This window comes from Condylura cristata, unplaced genomic scaffold (assembly GCF_000260355.1).
Source record: "Condylura cristata isolate star-nosed mole 26May11 unplaced genomic scaffold, ConCri1.0 scaffold00006, whole genome shotgun sequence".
NCBI lineage: Eukaryota > Metazoa > Chordata > Mammalia > Eulipotyphla > Talpidae > Condylura > Condylura cristata.
Genome location: NW_004567107.1, coordinates 23,401,908 through 23,425,582, shown reverse-complemented (window position 1 = coordinate 23,425,582; position 23,675 = coordinate 23,401,908). Strand labels below are relative to the sequence as shown.

The following is a 23,675-nucleotide window of genomic DNA, read 5'->3' as shown; positions in this document are numbered from 1 at the left end:
CCCAAATCAAGTGTTTTTGTCAGTAATGAGTATGAACATTACCTAACTTGTTACTCCACCATCAATGTTCAAATTATAAATTGTCTCTTAAAAGGTTTTGCTTATTTACATTTGTTTTTTTTTTTTTTTTAGATTCATTTATTTGTGCATACAGAACTGGGGTACAGGCCAGAGACTCAGGGGTGGCGAAAGACTTCACCAGTGACAGAGTGGGGAGCAGAACAGGCAGATCGATGAAGTACACTGCTGAGGGGAGCAGCGGGCAGGTCAGGAGAGGTCTGCCACACCATGTGGTCACCTCTGGGGCAGGTGGGAATCGAACTCATGCAGAAGTGGTTTCAGCTTCTTAGTGCAGTGCTTTAACCCACTGCGCCACCAGGGAGGGCCCCTATTTACATTTGTTTAAAGCCCAAATAAGGGCTATCTTTTGTGATTGGTTTATATGTTTTTTAAGTCTTTATTTCTCTCTACCTTTTTTTCCTTAATGTTTTTCATAATTATGGCTTAACCCTACTCTCACTTGATGTCTCAGTATAGACTGATTGACACAATTAAGATTATGTAGATTCTCTCTCACCATGTTTTAATTTATTCCTCTATCTTCTGTAGTCCCTCTAAATTGGATCTATAGGCTAATTTGATTATTGCTCCATTTTTGTATTAAACTACATGATTGTTATGATGTTTGTTCATCGGGAGACTTACAATGTTTCATTGTCTCTATTTGTGTGATGTTAGCAGTTATTCTTACTCAGTGTCTAAAGCTGTGAGTTTATTTGGAGTTTCAGAATGTTCTTTCCATTTTACCCTCCCTTCTATAATTTTTAGCTGAAATAATTTACTAGAGAGAAACTTCCCATTATCTACTATTAGAGTACTCAATGGTACAGTTCATATAGAAATGGAATAGTAAATCCTTCATTCTTTTTCTTTATGTACCAGTTTTCAAAATGAATTGATTTCTTGTGTCCTCCCAAGATGACCTTTTTTTGGTTTGTTTTTCTTTTTTAGTGTCATGAGCAAGGTAAAGGCCAGGGCTTCCTAAGACATTCAGAACAGGCCTCCTATAGATGTGCCACTTTGGCATGTGGATTATTTCAGATTGAAATCAATCAAAGCCCTACCTGCTTACAAGAATCTTTTACCACTCTGTGATAACCTAGAAGAATGAAAATTAAGGTTCTTGCCCAGCATTAGGTTTTTTATCAGAAACAACCTTTCTATTTGAATCATCAGAATAGGACAAGACAAGCCTCTAGTTATAAGGCATCTGCTCTACATCATATTACTCTTTCTTCATCATTTGAATCTCCCTTCTCTCATTCCTTTTGCATCCCTCAGCTCAGGATATATACCTCATTTACTTGTTCAAGACTGCTGTCCATCAGCAAATTTTGTCAGATTTGTATTCTAAACAGTCCAGATCTCTACCACTTCTCAATACCTCTTTGCCACTACCACAGTCATAGCCACCAGCATCTTGGATTGGATTAATGTAGTAACCTTGAATGGCCTGCTTTTGCCTCCTGCACTCTATCCACATCACATCAGTCAAAATGTCCTTAAATCCTAAATCAGGGAGCCTCCCTGTATGGTGCAATGGGTTAAAGTGTAGCATTACGAAGCTCTCAGCAGCCACTGCAGCATGACTTCAATCCCTGCCCACATGGCACAGCAGACCTCTCCTGTCTCACTGCTCCCCTCAGCAGTGTATTTCAGTCAATCTTCTCGTTCTGTTCCCCACTCTGTCTCTGGTGAATCCCCTCAACTACCCCCCCCCCACACACACACACTTCTGGCCTGTACCTCAGGTCTTATATGCATAAATAAATAAATCTTTTTAAAAATATGCTGTTTGTTTTATTTGTTGTGTTTATTTATTGTTGTGTTGGTGTTTTTATTTACCACACACACAAACTTCATTAAGTCAGGGACTTGGGGAGCTGTTCTTTTTTTCACTATTTCCCCTCCCCCCCCCCATAATTCATAACAGTGTTTGGTATGTGGTTGGTGCTCAAAAACTATTGATTGAATATTTTTTCCCAGCCAAGATTCCAGTTGCCTGGTATTAAAATATTTTTAGAGGGAGAATGGCTCAAATTTGCAATTTTCTTTCCTCATACAACCCTTTAACCCCACACTAGTGATTTCTGCATATTCTTCATTGAACACTTCCTCTCTTGGGATTGTATATGCCTTTTCCCTTTTCCTTTCCTTTTTTCCCCCCCTGGTTAAGTAGGCACACTGTCTATTTGAGCTGACTCGTTGTTGCAAAGCGAGTCAATGCAGCCTAGTGGAGAGCAGAGGCCTGAGCATTTGCATCTCCAGAATGTTTGTATTGACAAATGGCAGTCAGTTATTGACATTTATGTCCCTTGGTGATACTTCAATTGGCTTATCTTTGCTGGTCAAATGCCTTAATTGTTCTGGCCTTTAATTCAGTCAAAGTTGGAGCTAGAGCAGAGGGGAAAGAGAAGGAGCAAGTCTAACAGAACATCAAGCTTGAGCTGGGAAGCTGCTGGCAACGATCAGCCTGTCATAATGTTATGATTTGTTCATTTTTATACCATTTATTAGCCTTTACTTGTTGTGCCATTTGGCCTCCAGGGCAGATAAAGTGCTGTCTAATTTGGTAGGTTTGCTTCTGTCAGAGCAGCCTCGACAGGGAAGGTGTTAGCTGCAGTGACAAATAATCAATAGCTGTCGTTGTCATGAGGAACGTGAGCGGTTGGGCCTTTCATCTGGAGGATTAGAGGTCTAATTGGATTGAGAATAGGGAGGGTGGGCTGTTGGGTAACCCTGTCAGCCTTGTGAAGCTGTCAAATGTCGGCCTTATTCATGGTGAAGGGAATAAGGAACCGTGTGCTTTCAGAATTGAGGAAGAAGGCATGTGAAAGTCCTTATTACAAAGGAACAGATCCTGAAGTCGACTCTGCTAACATATGCTCCCTTTTTAATTTAATTAGATATCCCTTTGGCTAATAAATCTATGTAATGATTCATATTTAATGATAATTTCAGTCCTCGATGCGCAACACACTTACACATACACATAATGCAAAATTCCAAATTGTTCTTTTTCTCTTTGGCTATCTTAGAGGTAAGCCACTAAATGGAATTTTGAAGTGAAACTTCAGCTGGACAATTTTAGACAAATTTCATAAATTGTCATTGTCAGAACTAACAAGTAATATGCATTTTTAATGTTATTATTAGGAGAAAATAAAAGGACACATGAGTTCATGATAAAGTATTATATTTAGAAGTATTTCTCTCCCATACTCATTTAGAAATGTGCTTTCTTATGAAACAAAATCTTTCATTTGTTCCTACATGAATTAAGCCAAAGAATGAAAAATTATGCCAAAGGAATGTCCAACTCTTTCTTCCTTAGCAAGTTAGAAAAAGTGGCAAGATTGAATTTAAGTGATATCAGTGCTATCAAATCCAAATCAGCCTCAAAATCTCTTCTACTATAACTCTACATGCTTTGCTAATCTATATATACTCCTAGTATTTGTGGTATAATAGTGTCATTTGGTTAGGAACAGAGAAATTGTTTGGAAAAAATAAATTGGCATTCTCTAAGAGCTCTTAATGCCACTGCTTCTACTAAATCCTGTGGACAAATTTAATAATAATGCCTGTTAAAACACAATGTTATAAACAAAAGTTATCATTTCAGTATAATTCAGTATATCACAGTCTTACAAAGTATGCATTTTTTTTAATGTTTCTTTAATATACTAGGTAGCATTCTAAGCATCATCTGTACCATATATTTTCATGAAAGCCTTGAAAAAATGTGAATTTGACAGTAATGCCAAGAGAATTGAATAGGAATTCCTAGGTTATAGGTTATGCACTCAACCCATCTCTGTAAACCATGCTCTCCTTTCTATGATTATTCAAAGTCCTACCATCTAATATAAAATGATTCCAGAAAGTACCCCAGAGTAATTAAATGAATATGCAAACTTGATTCTAAATGAATGAACCCTTGGACCACATTGAGCTCTTCTGAGATTCATTACCACTACAAATATTAATTTCTTCCTTTGTCAGTAGTAGCTTGAGGAATCTGTTAGTTTAATAATCACTTTTTATCCCACAGTGAGGCAGCTTTCAATACTGCTCACTAAGCATTTAGAATTGTGGTTATCTGAAGTACTTGTTTTACTTGATTTAAGCTAAACAATTTTTTTTTAAAGATTTATTTATTCGTACAGAACTGGGGTACAGGCCAGAGATGCGGAGGGTGAGAGGATTCACCAGAGACAGAATGGGGTACAGAACAGGCAGATCGACGAAGTACACTGCTGAGGGGAGCAGCAGGCGGGTCAGGAGAGGTCTGCCGCACCATGTGGTCACCTCGGGGGCAGGCGGGATCGAACTCATGCGGAAGTGGCTTAAGCTTCTTTGTGCTGTGCTTTAACCCGCTGCGCCACCAGGGAGGGCCCTAAATAATTTTAAGGTTCATAACAGCTACCCAAATTTGCAGACATCTCTCAGATTTCATGCAGTTCTTCTAGAAGTGTGGACGTATAGTTGTGATCATATTTTCTTCAGCAAAATTGCTCATAGAAGATGGTAGGGGCAAAATTAATGTCCTGGAAGAAGAAGTCCAAAGTTTAAATAGATATTAAGGCATTTGATCAAGCGTATTTTCTGTATGACCTATATAACAAAGTCTTTGGTCTGGAAGTCAGATTAGAATATCTTGTTGTTTTGTAACTCCTCATAATCTTTATCTTTTTTATTCAATAAACAAAAATTTTGCCAAGTTTTGGAAATGCAGCCAAGAATAGGACACAGTACTGCTTTCAAGAAATTCATATTTTAATGGAAAACACAGACAAGATGAGTGGTAAATAGAGTATTCTTTCATTAAATAATAGAAAATAAGGAAGGCTGGAGATGACGTGAGAAAATGTAGGACTTAGGGTAACCTAGGTCTTTTAATTTGCACTTACCTTATGACTAATGAAATTGAAAACTTTTCAGATACTGAATAATCACTTGCATATTTTCTTTTATGAAGATGTCTGCTCTTTTCCCATTTTCTTAAGATTTATTTTTATTTATATATACAGGAACTTTAGTGTAGGCCACAGGTGCTGTCGGTGGGAGGATTATCCAGAAACAGAGTAAGGAGCAGAACAAGCAGATCTACTAAAATGCATTGCTGAGGGGAGCAACAAGGGAGACAGGAGAGATCTGTTGTGCCATACGGGTCACCTCCCTGGCCAGAGATTGAACTCATGCTGCAGTGGCTGGTGATAGCTTGATAGTGTAGAGAATTTAACCTCAACACTCCCAGGGAGGCCCCTTTGTATTTTTTTTTTGATGCTACTGTCGATGAGGTACTACACAAGAAGTTTAAACAATATCAGATTAGATAATCTCTGAAAGCAATACATTTTTATTTAACTGTCTATGGCAATAATCCTGTTGTTAATTGTGCCAAAAATATAAATAATGTAATATAATATTTACCATTTAACCATTTTTAAATGTACAGTGGCATTAAGTATAGTTACAATATTGTACAACCATCTCCACTATTCCTTACACAATATACAATTATTTTTTTAATCTGACCTCTTTTACTCATTCATGTTATTTTGAAATTCACTCACGTTGTTGTTGGTTATATCAATAATTTATTCATTTTTATTGCTGAGTAGTATTCCATTGTGCAGATATATACCAGATATATTTATCTGTTTGCCTAAGGCTACACATTTGGGTTGTTTCCAGTTTGGGGCTTTTGCAGGTAAAAGTGGTATGAATATTCATGTATAAGTCTATGTTTTCATTTTTCTTGAGTCACTACTTAGAAATGGGCACTATAACAGGTATGTTTTTTAAATTAAGAAACAGACCAGTCATTGAAAGTGCTTTTTGTACTATTTTACATCTACCACACCTACAGCATTTAGTAAGAGTCCCAATTATTTCACAAACAAGAGTTTTACCAACAAACTCTTGGTATAATCTTTTTAAATTATAGCCATTTGAAATTAGTCATTTACTCTATTTAGGTGTAAAGTGGCTTTAACTTGCATTTCTCTAGTGACTAATGATCTTGAGATCTTTTCATGTGCTTACCATTTGTATGTCTTTGGGTTTTTGCATTGACCTTGTTTCTTACGATTTTGCTAAATATAATTATTAGTTTCATTAGGCCTTTAAAAAAAATAGGATTCTAGAGTCTTCTTGTGTGCAAATAAAAACAAGTGAACTTTTTTCAAGTGTGTATGCCATTCCTTCTTTTCTTCTTGTCATTCCCTCCTACCTGCTCTCCCTCTTTTCTTCCCTCCCTTCTTCCTTTTCTAGCTTATTTCATTAAATTCTCCATTACATGTTTTAATGGAAATGGTTAACGTGGATGTTCCTGCCTTATTCATGACCTTGGGGAGAAAGCATTTAGTACTTCAACATATGTATACTTTATGTAAGTGTGGTATCAGCTGTCAGTTTTCAAAGAAACAGAAATAGCAAATTTAAAGGGAAACTATTACCTCAAGGCTTCTAGAGAGTATTCAAGGAAGGAACAAACTTGTAAAGGCTGTCACCCTCCTTTTACCCACCATGCCAAAACTCACGAAAGTTGAAATTCAGACCTTGTTGGAAAGAGTATGACTGTTGCTCAGGATGGCAAAGATGTTCACTGGGATTCCAAAGGCCAGAACTGGGCAGGTGAACAGCAAGCGGCCCCCATTGGGTTCCAGTGAAACTTGCAGAAGTGTGAGAACCACTGCACCTCATGTGCACTTCTCACACCTGCTTAATATGAGTAAGAAAAAAGAGTACAATGGAACCAGAAAAAGATCCCCTTCCTCTGCTTTTTCTTGCATTGTTCCTGCTGCACCTTCTACTGAGAAAGCCAGATTCTGTAGGAGCCTACAAAGGAGAAATGCCTACAAGTATCACAGAAGGCTAAAGAAGGGATAATTTGGAACTGAAAGGCAAATAAGTGATAACTGGTACACTGAGGAAATTCTCTTTTGATTCTAACTTACTGAGAATTTATACCAAGAATAGGTATTGAATATTGCTTTATGCTTATTTTTGGTATATCATTTGGAATGTTCATGTGATTGTTCTCCTTTATTTAACTTTTCTCACTATATCAGTTGCTTTTTTTTATTGTGAAGCCAATCTCCTATTCCTGGTAATAACTCATTCTTGACCATGGAGTCTTATCCTTTTTATCTGTTGCTCAATTTAATTTGCTATTATCTTGAGGATTTTTGCAACAGTGGTAATAAGGAAAAAATTATCTTTGATAGTATAGTTGTGTCTTTTCTCATAATGTCCTTGTCAGAGTTTGGTTTTGGGATTAAGAGGACATCATAAAATAAATTGGCAACTATTTTAGCCTCCTCTATTTTTAGAAAACTTAAGCAAGATTGGCATTATTTCTTTCTTGAATTTTTGATAGAATTCACCAGTGAAACCACTTAGAATTAGAAAGAGAAAATTTTTCCTTTCCTATTTTTTGGGGAAACTTTTTTGATAACAAACATAACTTCTTTAGGTTTTAGGCTATTCAATTTTGTATTTCTTCTTGTACATTTTGGTGTATTGTCTTTTGCAGTGATCTGTCCATTTCATCTAAGTGGTCAGATTTATTGACATGTACTTGTTCTTTGTTATTATTTTAATGGCTACAAGATCTGTAATGACATTCTTTATTTATGTCATGGTAGGCAGAATTCTGGCTCCCCAAAGGTGTAATGTCCTATTCCTCATAACCTGCAAGTATGTTAACCCTACATAGCATAGGGGACTGGGCAAATGTGATTAATTTAAAATTCTTAATATGGGAGATTGCCATGGGCCAATATAATTAAAAGCATCCTCACAAAGGAAAGAGGAAAGCAGGAGAGTCAGAGAAGCAAATGTGGTATCAGAAACTGAAGTCTAAGTGATAAGATTGTTGATTGGAAGGGGGCTACATGCCAAGGAATATTGGTGACCTCTAGACGCTCAAAAAGTCAACAAAACACTTCCCCCTCACGCAGATATCCAGAAGGAATACATACCTTACACATTCTGATTTTAGTCGTTTGTTAGACTTCTACAAAGCTATAATATAACAAATCTGTGTCATTTTAAGACCTTAAATTCATTCTAATCTGTTCCAGCAGTAGTACAAATTTAATAACCTGATATTAGCAACTAAGGGATTTTTTTTTCTAATTTTTCTTGATCAATCTTGCTAAGCACTGATTTTATAAATCTTTTTAGAGAACAAACTTTGGTGCTGTTTATTTTCTTTTCTGCTTATTTTTCAGTTTTCTATTTCATTGATTCCCTTATGTTTTTTTTTTTCCCTTTTACTTACTTGGGGTTTAATTTTTTTAACATCTTGCTCTAATATTTTATCCTGGAGCCTTACATAAGATTTTATAAAATATGTATCATATAATTAGAATGTTATATATTTATATAATTTAATGTGTATACATACTGTTTAATAATTTAATATATAATATGTGCATTGATTAGCTACTATCTATAATACATACTCAAATTATATACATATATAATTAATTAACTATGTAAATATAATTATTTAAGGCTATGAAATTTCTCCAAGCATTGCTTTAACTATAAGTTACAAATTTTGATATTTTATTTTCATTGTCTTTTGTGTCTTTGCTTGTTCAAGGTGTTACCCTTGAAGTCTAGCTAGAGTTCTGATTATTTTACAAGCATAAAATTCCCTTTATTATATCCTTAATATCTAACTCCTATTTCCCTTTACTGAACCTGTCTAATACATGGAAGAACTTAAATTTCAAGTGGGCTTTAATGAAATGATCAAAGAAAGTATGGGGATGAGGCATAGAATTTCAGACAGAGAGAATAGGGTGAACAAAGACAAAAGTCAGAAATGACTATAGCATTTTCCAGAAACACTGAGAAATTACAGAAGATAGTGAGAAATGGACTAGTGTTTCCATCATACAGATTTTTTTCTTATCTAAAATAACTCTTTTCATTTCTCTTTTTTGTGTTTCACTTCCTTTTTTTTCTTTCTCTTTTTATTCCCTGTCCTTTTTCTCTGTTGCTTATCTATAGCTTAGATCTTCCATTTTCATACCGTAGCTCCCATGACATTGCTGACTAATTTTGATGGCCTTCATAATGAAAGAAGTTGTTACGGGCCCTCCCTGGTGGTGCAATGGGTTAAGCGCAGCACTACAAAGCTACCACAGCCACTGCTGCATGAGTTTGATTCCCAGCCAGGAAGGTGACCCACATGGCACAGCAGACCTCTCCTGACCCACCTGCAGCTCCCCTCAGCAGTGTACTTTGTCAGTCTGCCTGTTCACTCTGTTTCTGGTGAGTCCGCTCACCCCCTGCACCTCTGGCCTGTACCCCAGTTCTGTACATATAAATATTTTTTTTTTAAAAAAAAGAACTATTATTTTAAAAAAAGAAGTTGCTACATCTCCAAAGTTTTGTCCTTTCCACTGATGTTCTGCTACTAAGTGAGCAGTCATTCTTGAACTTTATTACTGAGTAGACTCATTCATAAATTTAGTCTCTTTGGACTAATAAGACTTTTTATGGGCTAACAGAAATCATCCTCAGATGTGCATGACTACACTTGGAAGCTGTGAGTTTTACAGGCCTATTTACTGCCAATTGATTCTAACCAGAGCAATATCTCTTATCCACTAGCAGAGGAAAAGTAAAGATATGATTGTGAGTTTGAGCATGCAATTGATGTGCTAAGCTTAAAGAAGGTGAATTCAAGGCAAGTTGAAAGTAATACAATAGATATTTCCCTTTAGATGTAGACAAATTATATCTCTTAAGATACAAAACATAAAGTCCAACACACACTAGCATCTGTAGTATTTGGGTAGACAGCTGTAGAATATGTACCAGTTACTTTTGATAAAGAATATTGGAGGGAGGCATGATTGGAAAGAATCCTTGCTTCAGATGTAACCTGTAATTTTATTTTCCTGCTACATTTTCTGGTATCCATTCTCAGTTTTTATATTACCCATTACCCACAAGCTTAAGTTATTTTATCAGATAACTTTGGCTTTGCAAAGGTTTTTTACCAAATAAGTTTTCCCAAGAAAAATTTGGTTGAGTATTAAGCTACTTCGTTTCTTACATAAAACAACAAAAGTAAAAAATCTTAAGAGGACTTTGAAAATCATTTTTTGCAACATTTACCAAAGTTCCTTCCTTAGAACAATATTATCCTGAGGTATGTGGGAAATGGATCCTGTGGACATAATAAGTTGGGGAAATACTGTGTGCTCCTACTTGGAAATTCACAATGCATATTAGCATCCTAAAAATGCTGAGAAGTCATACATAAAGAAACCTATTTTTTTTATTTAGGATTTCTCATAATTTGATATAAATATTTTTATTTTTAAGCATAAACTCATAGCATCTAAAGGAATTGGTGATCTGTAAAACACTTGGGTGAATACCAGTTTGCTACTCAAGTGAACTCCATCATTTCCCAGTTGAGGAAACTGAGGCCCAGAATGTAGTTTTATCCAGCACCTCCAAACCAATGCCTTATATTACACAAAGCAGGTGTTCAGTAATTATTCATAATTAAATGAAATGTGCATGTTTAGATAACTAAAACCAGAGGTCTTGATGTATCTCTAGCATTTGATAGTGATAATGCAGTTAAACTTAGATTCACCACTATATAAGCTGGTGATAGGTAAAAATAATATTGCTACAAAAAGTCCCACATGCTGACTAGAAAAAAAAAGTTTAGCAGTTTGCTGATGTTTTAAACAGTTTTAGACTGCAGCTCTCTATCTCTTTACTCCATAACAATGTCAGATGTTGGTCTCTTGATATTGGCTAGAGCACTCTGGGTTTTGAAAAACTAGCTCAAGTCTGTCTAAAGCCATTTGAAAAGGGAATTTTGTGAACCTTTTTCTATTCCCATGATTCTCACAAAATTCTTCAATTCATTCTAGTCTAGAAAGTAATGGATCGTCCTTGAAGACGCACTAGTCCCAAGGTGATTACAAAAGACAGATTTTTTTCCACCTCTGATCAGGTTTCTTTTTTGTTTTGCTACTTTTTTTTTTTTTAGCATGCTTGGTATTTTATACCTAGGACATTTCCTTTTTTCGTAAAATATTATACTGTATAGAAAAACATGCTTGGAATTTTTTTTTTAAGATTTATTTATTTAATCTTATACAGAACTGGGGTACAGGCCAGAGGTGCAGGGGAGGTGGGAGGATTTACCAGGGACAGAGTGGGGAGCAGAACAGACAGACCAAAGAAGTACACTGCTGAGGGGAGCAGTGGGCTCATCAGGAGAGGTCTGCCATGCCATGTAGTTCACCTCTGGGTCAGGCAAGGATTGAACTCATGCTGAAGTGGCTTTAGCTTCTGAGTGCTGTGCTTTAACCCGCTGCACCACCAGGGAGGACCCATGCTTGGAATTTTTAAGAACCTCTATCTGGCATGATATCTTTTGATTATTACCATACTTAGTCAAATCTTATTTCACTCTTACAAAAGAAGATAATTAGAATTAAAATTCTGGAATCTTGCTTGATCTTTCTGACTAGCAGTCAATTTTAAATGAGATAGTATCTCTCATTGCTTAAAATAGATGCCATCTCTTAGGACTGCTACCACTTGTTGAGAAGGAAACTGGCTATAGGAGAGGGACGTCAGAAGGAAAAAACGCTATTTTTTGTATGTTGTCATCAAAAACATGAGTATAGTTTTTACTGCTGGAAATAAAATGTGTCGTTATTGGTACATGGAGGTTCACCTTAAGACCAGAAGTTTTTATGAGCACTCTGGCTTGTTCCTTGGTGCAACCTGGTATAGTGTGCTGCGTCTTCTCAACTGCCTTTGTAAACACGGGAGCCTTAATAGATCATTTTGAAAGAAACTACCATCCTGCCGCATTTGTTGGTAGCTTTCTTTCAGGTTTCTGACATCTCCTTAATCTGATGCTCAGCCTTGTCATTTGGATCAATAGTAAACCAGATAAGATGTCTTCTACTTGCAAGGCTATGGCTATAAAAGGTATTTGAAAAATAAATTCACTTTTTATGTCTATGCCACAAACCTGGGGAATACTAATTTGTCATTTGTCTCTCCATCTGTCTGTAAACAGTCAGTTAAATTGGTTATTGATGAGAATAAGGTGAATTATACTTGAAAGAAGAGTATTACAGAAATAAACTTCATAGTAAATTTCTTAAATTCCTACAAAAAAGGTGACATTTCTTTTTAAAAGAATGATTTCTCTTTAGTCTCTATTTTGGAATCAGCAGTTGTTTTTATCGTGTTTTCTATCCCAAATCATCAGTAATAATAATATAGTTATGTTGTACTTTACAAACCACTTTTATGTTATTTGAGCTTCATAATCTGTAAAACAAAATCATCCACTTCTGATTTATAATGCATCTGTTATTAGGAAATATTTTTCTAGCGCCTACTATAAAAGTGTGAAATAGTTATCATAGAAGAGGTTAGAATAATAGCATACTAAGTATTACAAGGAATTCCAGAAATCATTTCCAAATTTACTGTATTTGGGAAAAGTAGGGCACAGTTTGTGAATCATAGTCAACCAGCTATTTTGTGGACTTTTTTTTTTCCTGTCATGATATAAACTGATAGTCTTTTAAAAGTAAATCCATAGGTTAATCTTTCGGAGTTTATCTTTCCTCACCTATGAAGTGCTATTAATTGAAGCTTTCACAGTGGACAAGTGTGAATATTTACTAAGGCATGATTATGGAGCATTTCAAAATTTAAGTGCAATTGAGGATAAGAAACATTTCTTGTAGACAAGAGACAGAGGGTACATCAAAATATAAACCATGACTCCATCAGGTTGTGAGATGCAGATTTGTCATTATTTTCATCTTTATTTTTGAAATTTCTTTAATGAATGTTATTACTTTTATAGTAAATATTATTTTTTCTTTTTTTTTAAAGATATATTTATTTATGCATAAGAACTGGGATATAGGTCAGAAGTGCAGGGGTGAGAGGATTCACCAGAGACAGAGTAGGGAGCAGAACAAGCAGGTTGACTGAAATACACTGCTGAGGGGAGCAGCAGCCTGTCAGGAGAGGTCTGCCATGCCATGTGGGTCAGCTCCCTGCCACCGTGGCTGCAGCTAGCTTCACAGTGCTACATTTTAAGCCATTGCATGCACCACCAGAGAGGGTCCCATTTTTCTTCTAACTTTATATTTTGGCATAAGTTCAGGTTTATAGGAAAGTTGTAATAATAGTGCACAGAATTCTCATGGGTCCTTCACTCACATTCCCAAAATGTGTACATTTAGCCACAAATGCTTTATTCTTCTCTTTCCTCTTCTCTCGGTGCTTGAGAGTGTGTTGGCATTATATTCCGAAACATCTGGAGAAAGTTACCAACATGATACTCCTTTGCCCCCAAATCTCTAGTACATATTTTCTAAAAACAAGAGCAGTCTCTTAAATAACTATAATTCAATGATCAAAATTAGGCAATTAACAAAAATAAACATCATTATCTAATCCATGAATCTTTCCCAGTTGTCCCAGTAATATCATCTGTATAAAAGGATCGGTTTTACATTCAGTTGATGTCTTTTTAATCTTCGTTAATCTACAGTGACTCCTCAGTTACATGTGTGCACGCATGCACTCTCACAAGTGCACTCCATAACACAGATTGTGAAAGAGTACAAGCCAGTTATATTGTCTCTTGTTCTGTCTTTGTCTGATGTTTCCTCATAATTTGAGCCTGGTTATGCGCTTTTGTTAAGAATATTGCAAGAGTGATGCTGTATGCTTAGTGTATCATAAGAAGCAAATGTTGTTAATTTGTCACATTAGTGGTGAGGTTAACTCTGATCGCTTGAATAAAATGGCATCTGCCAGATTACATCACTGTAATGTTATTGTTTTTCTCTTTATAATTAATGAGTATTTTGTAAAGAGCTAATTTGGGGCTATGTAAATATCCTGTTACTACACAAATTTCCACCCACTAGTTTTAGTATCCGTTGCCTAGTCCCACTTCAGTCAGTTATTATTATAATGGTTGACTAGTAGTGAAAGTTATTTTAAAATCACTGCTTATTTCATATATGAAACTAGTTTGATGGAAGCTATAAAAATCACCTCTCAAATTAGCAAACAAATTTTAAAAAGGAGTGGAAGAGATTGTACCAAAATGGTAATAGAATTTATGTTAGGATTAGGATAATGGAATTTTAGTGATCTTTTTTATTACTTTACTCACCCAGTTTTCAGTATTTTTCAGGTCTTTCCAGCTGAAAACAGTTCCAGTTGTTTCAAACAGACACTGACTTGCTGAAACCGGTTCTGACTAGTTCAAACCAGCAAATACCAATTCTGACTGCCTCAAGGTGGCTGAAATCTTTTGACTTGGTTGGATCTGGTTTCACCCAGTTTGAACTGGCTGGAAGTGGTTTGAACCTGTGGAACCAGGTGATTTGAACCAGTCATAACTAGTGCCAGTTGGTTTCAGTTTCAGTTTTTAGTTTCAGTTGCTTTGAACAACTGAACTGGTTTCAGTTGTTTAAGGCAGTCAGAACCAGTTTCAGTTGGTCAGAACCAATTTAAGTCATCATCCAACTTCTTCCTTCAGATGGAAAGAAACTGAGGCAAAGAGAAATTCAGTGATTTGAATTTCAGATGCAATGATGATTTGGCTGAAGCCTGTCACATGTCACTACCTTATTTAAATCCTTCAATGTTGTTTTAGAAAGCCAAAAGGAAAAAGTCTGGCACCTTTTATCATCTCATCCTTGCTTAGGTAGATTCAGTTTCATGTGTTACCTTTCTGCACTATTCTTGGACATACTATTAATAATTATTTATAACTTTTATTCTAGTCACTTCATCCTCACCTTCATTCTCCACACATAGTGCCCTTGTATATTCAGCTTCTTTCCCATTTAAGCCTTCTTCATTATTTATAGACTTGACATGTAGCTCTGCCACTGTTTTCTCAGAGACTCCTTTACACCCCTGCAGACTACGGAATTACCCCTCCTCAGAATTTTTATTATGTTTGTCTATAAATAAGACTCATCTCATCATTTGTATTACCTCAGTGAATAATATTTACAGATGACTTCCTTACCCAATTATGGCCAAAGTCAGGGGCATTCTGCACACACCATGTATTAAGTAGGTACAAGTAGACACTACTAAGTCACTAATTTCCGTATAGGAGGAGTTTATGGATGCAAATTGATTAGACTTGGGGGTGTAAGACCCAAACCTATCTTTGGATACCTTGTATACAAGCTCAAAAATATCTGTTATCCATATCATAGAAATGAGGAGGAACAAGAAAGACATAGAGTGATATCATCCATAGCTTTGGGGATCACAAGTTAAGATCAGCTCAGCTGTCACTTTCATGGAGTCTCCTTATCTTCTCCCTTCCCTTCTTCACAAAGTGCTGAAAGTGCATCCTCTGTGCTAACTGTCTCTGTAATAATTTTTATTACATTTTATGCACTTACCCCTCCTTGCTTACACACAGATATGAATATATCTGTATTTTAAAATTTTTAGGCTTCCAAATCTTCAAAGTAATTTGTAAAGTACTCACTCAAAGAACTTCAAGTGACTAGTTGAACTAAGTAATTCTTAGTCTTCATGTCATTTTCAAATCACCTGCAGAACTTTTAATTCCAAAGGCCCAGAATTCTGATTTTATTGATCTTGGATGTAACAGACATTGCTCTTTTGTTTTACTATTTGTTTGTTTTAAGCCCTTCAGAGTTAAGAACTCTGGTATTAGGCACTTTGTTTAAACATTGGTTCTCAATGTATGGATTCTTGGATCAGCAGCAACAGTATCTGCCAGAAACTTATTTAAGTCCAAATTCTTGAACCCTACAACAGACCTTTAGTAATTGAAAAATGAAGGGAAGTCTGTGTTTTCAGCTCCAGATGATCCTGATGTATGCTATACTTTTGGAACTACTGGTTTCACGTAAACAAATGTTTTTCTATAAATAAAATATAACTGTGAGCAACAAGATGCATTTTATCATCATCCCAAAGAGTCGTGCCAGTGTTAAGTTCCACTCTAAGTAAATGACTGCCCCTCACAAGCACAATATGATTGTACTTGTGGAAATAAGCATCACATTTTATGACTGTTTTTGATAGTTTGTGTATGAAATGCTCATTACCAAAGGGATTAATCTTTGTAATAATATAACTTAACTAATAATGCATAAGAAAAACACATGAAAAATCTGGCATTTCATAAGGAAGCCTCAGAGTCAAGGACACCTTTTTGAGTTTCTTCTCTTAAAGAAAAGCCTGTTTTTTTTTCTTTTCTTTTCTTTTTTTACAGTAACATTTTTTCCTTCTGTTTGACTATGTGCCACTTGATAGCTCTGTCTATTCCTATGGAAACCAAGTTAGAGGATGGAGCCAAGGCTTGGAGGAAGCAAGAGTTCAGCCACAGAGCATCTAAAGATGTTGCCTTTCCTTCAGTCAAATCCTCTTTGAGAGCCAGAATCAGTTTCAAGCCAGAGAGATGTTCTTGGCTGATGCATTGTCTAGCTGCTCTGCCAGATGGATGAACATCTTAAACTTGGAAAATAACAAATAAAGCTCCTATTCGTCTTTGAAGTGCCATTCTTAGCCTTTGCTTAGAGAATTGTCAAATAGTATTAAAAAAATAGTTTTAAGGTTTTGCTTAAGATGTTAGGTTAGTGTGGTTGTTGCATAATTAGAAATTTTAGCTATAATATACAGGATTAGGCTTGGTAGAAATTTAAGGAAGAAGATAGACTATGATTAAAAAACAAAAGACAGATTAATTTCAATTCGATAGTGTAGTGAATTTATGTCATTTACAAACTTGGTTTTTATAACTTGGTTTGCATTCCTAAGAAGATGCATGTTAAATAAAGGACTGAGAAACCAGGGTTCAATCAGATAACTAAATAATTTGAGACAAGAAAATAATCCAAGTAGATAACCTGCTTTCCTTTCCTTTCAAATTTATACTCTAAATTTGATATGGTAGTGGTAGATTATGACCTAGATAAAAGAACAATACTAGATTGCATTGTACTATTTAGGTGGATATTTAAGTTATGTTCATGTATCAGTTAGGATATAGAGATTATTGTCTTTGGAGAAAACAATCAAAGTAACTATTAATATAAATGACTCAGAACCCTATATCTTGAATCTCTCTCTCTCTCTCTCTCTCTCTCTCACACGCACACACACACACACACACACACACACACACACACACACACTTTGTATTAGATATCTCTGTATTCCTTAAGATGCCCCAAACTCCAAATGTTAAATGTCAGAACTCATAAATTTCCACCACTAAACCCACTTTTTCTTTCATCTTGTCGCCTCTCTATCTTGTACCCATTCAGGAGTCCTACATGTCTATGTACCTCCTTCTCCAATGTCATACTGGGGTTTTTAAATTCCCAGTGTGGGCATATGCCCTTGAGTTAACAACAGCACAGGGGCCCCTACAGCAGCCACACCTCCCTGCTGTGGGTTTTACTGCCTAGGTATCACTCTAAATGAAGTTTTAATTACAATTTTCCACTTACTATCATCATTCTATTGCTCTTGATAAAGACAATAATCATAGAATGTTGTCTTTGTTTGGTTATATTTGACTGTGACTATGTGGAGGTGAGCCCAGCACCTTTATTCTATAACCATACTGCCAGTGTCTTTTTTTTTTTTAAGATTTATTTATGTATGCATACAAGAACTGGGATACAAGCAAAGGTGTGGGCAGTGACAGTATTTACCAGAAACAGAATGGGGAACAGAACAGGCAGACTGACTGAAATACACTGCTGAGGGGAGCAGTGGGAGAGACAGAAGAGGTCCACTGTGCCATGTGGGTCACCTCCCTGGGGTTCAAACTCATTCTGCAGTTGCTTTGGATAGCTTCATAGGGCTGTGCTTCAACCCATTGTAGCACCAGGGAGGGCCTCTGCCAATGTCTTTAGCAATCTTTTTAAAATGGAATCTGCAAACAAAAATCCCAAAATATATGAAGAAACCTAATGTTAAGAACCTAATAAAACCATCAGGAATGAATTCCTTATGAAAGAGTATAATTAAAACTAAAAGACTAGCCACACACAAGAGTCATTATTTGCAAAAACCAGTCAAGAATTAGAGTATGTAAATATCTCCTACAGATCTATTAAAAAAAAAGATAAATAGCTAAGTTGGAAATATGTAAACATAGAAATACAATTAACAGAAGAAACAAATAGTCAACAAACATAAAAACTTTCTACTTCTAACAGTTAACTAAAAACACAGTTGTATGGTAAACACAATTGCATACCCACTATGTTGGCAAAAGTCAGCAAGCCTAACAAAACCAAGTGTAGAGAGGTTGTGGGAAAAAAAGAAAGGTTTTCATATATTACTGATGGGAGCATAATTGGAGTAGCTACTTTGGAGAGCCATTTCAACCCAGCAGTTTCAGAAAATCTTGCATCGTTACCAGACGATATATACAAAGAATATTTTATGCAATAATTTGTAGTAGTGAAAAATGAGAAACATGCTAAATATTTCTCTAGAGAAAAATAAATACATTATTTCATATGACAAAGTGTTTAAACAAGTCTGACTTGGATAAATATCAAAAATATTGCTTTTGAATAAAAGATAGGAAGTCATTTGAATAAAACTATTTAAATAAAGATTTAAAACATGAAAAGCAATATCACTAGCTTATCGATACTAATATTTGTAATAAATAAAAACATTAAAATGTTTACTGTAATGATAAGCACCAAATTCAAGATCGTAGTCTCTGAAGAGGAATAAAAGGTAATGGAAGAGGAAGAACAGGAGGAAGTATCAGCCATATCTGTTTATGATTTATTTCATTATTTTCTTTAAGTATAGATATCTTTTTAATGTAAGGAAACTCAGGAAAGTGATTATTTATAGCATTCCAACTAGTTTTTACTTTTACCTGTTCCTGCCTTTGCTCTCTCCTTAATTTACTACTGGCTGAACTTTATATTTTATGTGTAAATACAATCTTTCAATCTTACATGCCCACTATCATGGGCCAGTTTAGCTGCCACTCAGACATCCATGTTTTGCTGCTTCCCTCACATTGGAAAACTAAGCTTAGCAAACACTTACTGAGCATTTACTTTGTACACTAATCCAAGTATTTTACAAATGTTATCTTTGTTATTTGATAGGCAGAATAGCCCGGGGTACTATGATTCCTATTTTATGGTTGAGGCAATAGATAGGAAGGCAGATAATTTAATCTAATCTATAAAAATTTTCCAGGGGGAGCAAAGATGAACTCTATGTCAAAGAGCATTGTAATAAGTGCAACTGTCTTTCTATTCTCTGCTTCAAAACAAGATTCCGTGAATGTTTGTCATAAATGAACAAACACATATTATCACTGAGGCATACCTTGTTTTGTGTTGGTAGAATACCCAGAATAATGTAAAATGTAAATATGTCAAGTGCTGTTTTGTAAATCAGTAGTCATCTCCCCTTATATATCTAGCTCTCTACAAAGATATATATGTTGCATTTTTATCCTTCCCTTTTCCTCTAAATTTCAGAATTCAAATGATTGATTGAATATCTTTAAAGATCATGATGAGTTATTCTGTAATATTTGAAATGTTTTACTCTGAAAGGTCAGACCTTATTTTCTGGTTTCAAGTACCATGTAGATTTGTTTTTCCTGGACACATTTCCTTTTTTCAAAGGAAATCTGGCATGAGATTTAGAGCAGGGTGCCCTCTTGAGGAAATGTTAGCACTTTCCTTCTCAAATGCTGGTATTGAACAAAATGTAAAGTCCAGGTGATATACACTATGAGTGAAGCATTAATGGTTTTACAATATATGTGGGCCAGACCATTACGCTGTACAACTTATACATATACAATGATATATATGAATTATGTCTCAATAAAACTGAAAAAAAATAGTAAATATCAGATATCTAAGAATTCAGATTCTTAGCTATTATGATATAGCGACACTAAATAAGAATTTTTGAATTAAAAAAACACTAGAAAATACTTCATTTTCTCATATTCACTCAATACTTCAAGTAATATTTATTTAGTACCTGTTTTATTTATTGTTTGTTTGTTTTTTGCCAGCAACTGGCCAGCACTATGATCAATAAAACATAGCCTCTGCTGTGTAAGGGAGTGCACAGTTAAGGGAAATAAATATATATGTAGTTGAAAACTGAGAAAAGTACTATAAAGGAAATTAACAAATACTAGAATACAGGCTAACAAAGCAAGTTCCATTAGGGTGGCTAAGGAAATAATCTTAAACTTTCAAGTATAGAAATAATTAAGCTGCATCTGCTTGCTTTTCAGGCCATCCCAAGTCTGCCCATCTAGTATAAACAGTCTTATGGACCCCTTTTCTTAACCTGTTCTTATCTCTTCCCCAACCCTCAAGCTGAGCTGCAACCTGTATCTGTCTCGTGTACAAGTGGATGAATCTCATCCTCCTGTCCTTCATTGTTGCTCTAGCTAGTCCCCTTTGCCATAGGGCCTCACATCCTTCATGGTGGGGGCCAGTGGCGAGGAGGAATGGTTGGGGAGATATCTGCTTAATTAGCAAATGTCTTCACTAATGCTGATAGCTCCTCAGAGTAGAACATCAGTGCATTGTAGTTCCGAAAGGCCTCATTTCCAAAAAACTTAAGGATGCGGAGGGTCTCAAGATAAAAGAGCCACTGTGCTTTGAATAGAGCTAGATAGGTATGAGGAAGGAAAAGAACTTTATCATGCAATAGATTGATCATGATGACTTCAGAGGGTATTGTTTTGTTTCAAAGTTCCCAAATTTCAGAGATATACCATATAATGATTGATCTGAATTCACACAGTGTATTGTGCTAGCCATCGTAGACTTATTTCTCCATACGGGTTGATTCTACCAGTTTGGAAGGTTTAACAGACGTGGAGAGTATTACATGCAAGTGAATGGCCTCCAGTGACTTCTGGGTTGGTGTGTGGACTTCATGAGTCTGAGATCCAGACTATGAACAAGCTTCTTCTATCTTAGCTGTACCTGTAAATATCTCTCTTCATGAAAATCAACCAATTACCCCTTATTCACCAGATGTCTTGAATGAAACAGCCCATTTTTCTCACCTATATATTAGGGTTGTAAGTCTCTGCTTATTTTAGAAGATCATTATATTTTGAATACAAATATTATTTGCTATGTTGGTAAAAATATGCCAAAACCAACACATTCATACTTTACTACTACTTGATAGCAATTTGGAAAATACACATATTCCTTTATTCCAGTAATTGGGTTCCACATAATATACTCCTGTGAAAAAATTAAGAAAAAAAAAACTATGGAAAAAATGAACATTGTAGCTTGTATTGTAAAAGGAAATACTGGAAATAATAATAGAATATATAAATAGGTCCCCTCCTTGGTGGTGCAACGTGTTAAAACACAACACTGTGAAGCTGTTGCAGCACCACAGCATGAGTTTGATCCCTGGCCAGGGAGGTGACCTGTGTGGCTCAGCAGACTTCTCCTGTCTTGCCCACTGCTCCCCTCAGCAGTGTACCTCACCCATCTGCCTGTTCTGCTCCCCGCTCTGTCTCTGGTGAATCCTCTCACCCTCCACATCTCTGGCCTGGACCCCAGTTCTATATGTATAAATAAATAAATGTTTAAAATATATATATATATATATATATATATAATATGTTGCTTTAACCCAATGAAATATCACTGTGTAAAATATATGTATATAAAAAGCAGTTGGAAGGAAACATGAAAAATGAAACAATTCATAGTATAAGAAAATTTTAAATGTTTTTGCTCTTACTAATTCATCTGAATATTAGTACTCTAGTAGACTAATTAAACTATTTAAAAATAAAAAATAAGATTGGCTCCAAACTAAATTTCTTCTTGCTTTCTCTCATTTCTTTCTTCAGGGAAATTATCGTTTTATGAAACTCCTACTTACACGTAGAGCAAACTGGATGCAAAAGGACCTGGAAGACATGACTCCTTTGCATTTGACCACTCGACACAAAACCCCCAAGTGTTTGGCACTTTTGCTGAAGTTCATGGCACCAGGAGAAGTGGATACACAGGATAAAAACAAGGTAATGGACCATCAAAATTGAAGGCAAATCAAAGAAAAAAGCAAATGCTTCTTTTATGATGTGAAACTTCAAGGGAGAAGGCCTAAATTACCATCAGTGCCTTAGTAAGGCGATTTCAAGTTTCCAGAGCCTGTGGTAAAACATTTCACTTATACTGTGTCATTTTATCCTCCTCACAGCCGTGCCTGTAGTGGGTTCTTTCTTTTTTTACCAATAGGGATATTGAAGTTCATAAAGATTAAAATTCTGCCAATGATTCAAGTGGCAGGATCAGAATTTTAAACCTAGATATGACTAGCTCTAAAAGCCAATGTTTTATAGCCATCAGTTGCAATGTTTACTAAAAGTATTAAGACAAATGACCAGATGCCCAGAACTATGCACTGACTACAGAGTGGTTTAATGCCCGGGCTTTGGCATCAAATTTCTTGACTTTTAATTTAGAAGCCACCACTTAATTTGTTTTTTGTTCCTGGGCAAATTACTTTGATTCCTCAATGCCTCACTTTTCTCCTATGCAAAAGGGAATAATATATTGTTGAAGATATTATGAGATGATACATAGAAAGTATTTAGCACAGTGCCCAGTACATAGTATATACTCAATGAATAATAGCTATAATGGACCAGTAATTTTATGACATATACTGAAAATGAAAAAAATTAAATGAGCCCAGTTAACACTGAGCATAACTTGAATAGACATTTCTCCAAAAAATATATAAAATGGCTATTTCTTATTAAATTATATATAGAATTATCATTGCAGTTATTCCTTTTCTGGGTATATAGCAAAAATAACTGTAATCAAGAATTCAAACATATATATATATATACAATATATATATTGTATCTCCATGTTTACAATAGCATTATTAACAATAGCCAAAATATGGAAATAGCCCAAATACCCATTGACAGCTGGATAAACAAAATATAGTCGATTGTCAGCCTTTAAAAGGAATGAAATTCTGATGCATACCAAAACATGGTTGAACTTTTACAACCTTGGGTAAGAAATGCTTAGTGGAATGTCAGGCGCAAAAGGACAAATATTGTGTGGTACCATTGATGCATTATATATGAAATAGTCATTGAGATAGTAAATAGAATGATGCTTGCCAGGGTTGGAGGAGGTGGGAATTGAAGTTATTGTTAAATGGGTATGGAGGTGCAATTTGGGAGAAGACTGAGTTCTGGTGATGGCTGGGACCATTGGTTGCACACCAAAGGAATGTACGTAATGCTGCTGAGCTGTATACTTAAAAACTATTAAAATGATGATGTAGAAATAAACTGTTATAAAATAAAAAAGTTACTTTAAAAAAATTATTAAAATGGTACATTTTATGTCCCATACATTTTACTACAGTAAACTAAAAAAGAATTACTAGAAAAATAAATAAATATGTAAGAAATATAAACCTAAACTTTGTACTATTATATTCAACAGACATTGCATTTCAGTAATTATTTTCAA

General features: G+C 35.3%; 1 protein-coding gene across 3 annotated transcripts in view; it reads left to right on the top strand.

The window, feature by feature from the left end:
- INVS (inversin) overlaps positions 1-23,675 on the top strand; it is a 152,893-nt gene that overhangs the window by 28,251 nt on the left and 100,967 nt on the right. For all 3 annotated transcript variants that reach the window (XM_012721403.1, XM_012721401.1, XM_012721402.1), the window contains exon 4: positions 22,022-22,195. In XM_012721403.1, the coding sequence (XP_012576857.1) occupies positions 22,022-22,195 (174 nt within the window). The remainder of the gene's footprint in view (positions 1-22,021; positions 22,196-23,675) is intronic.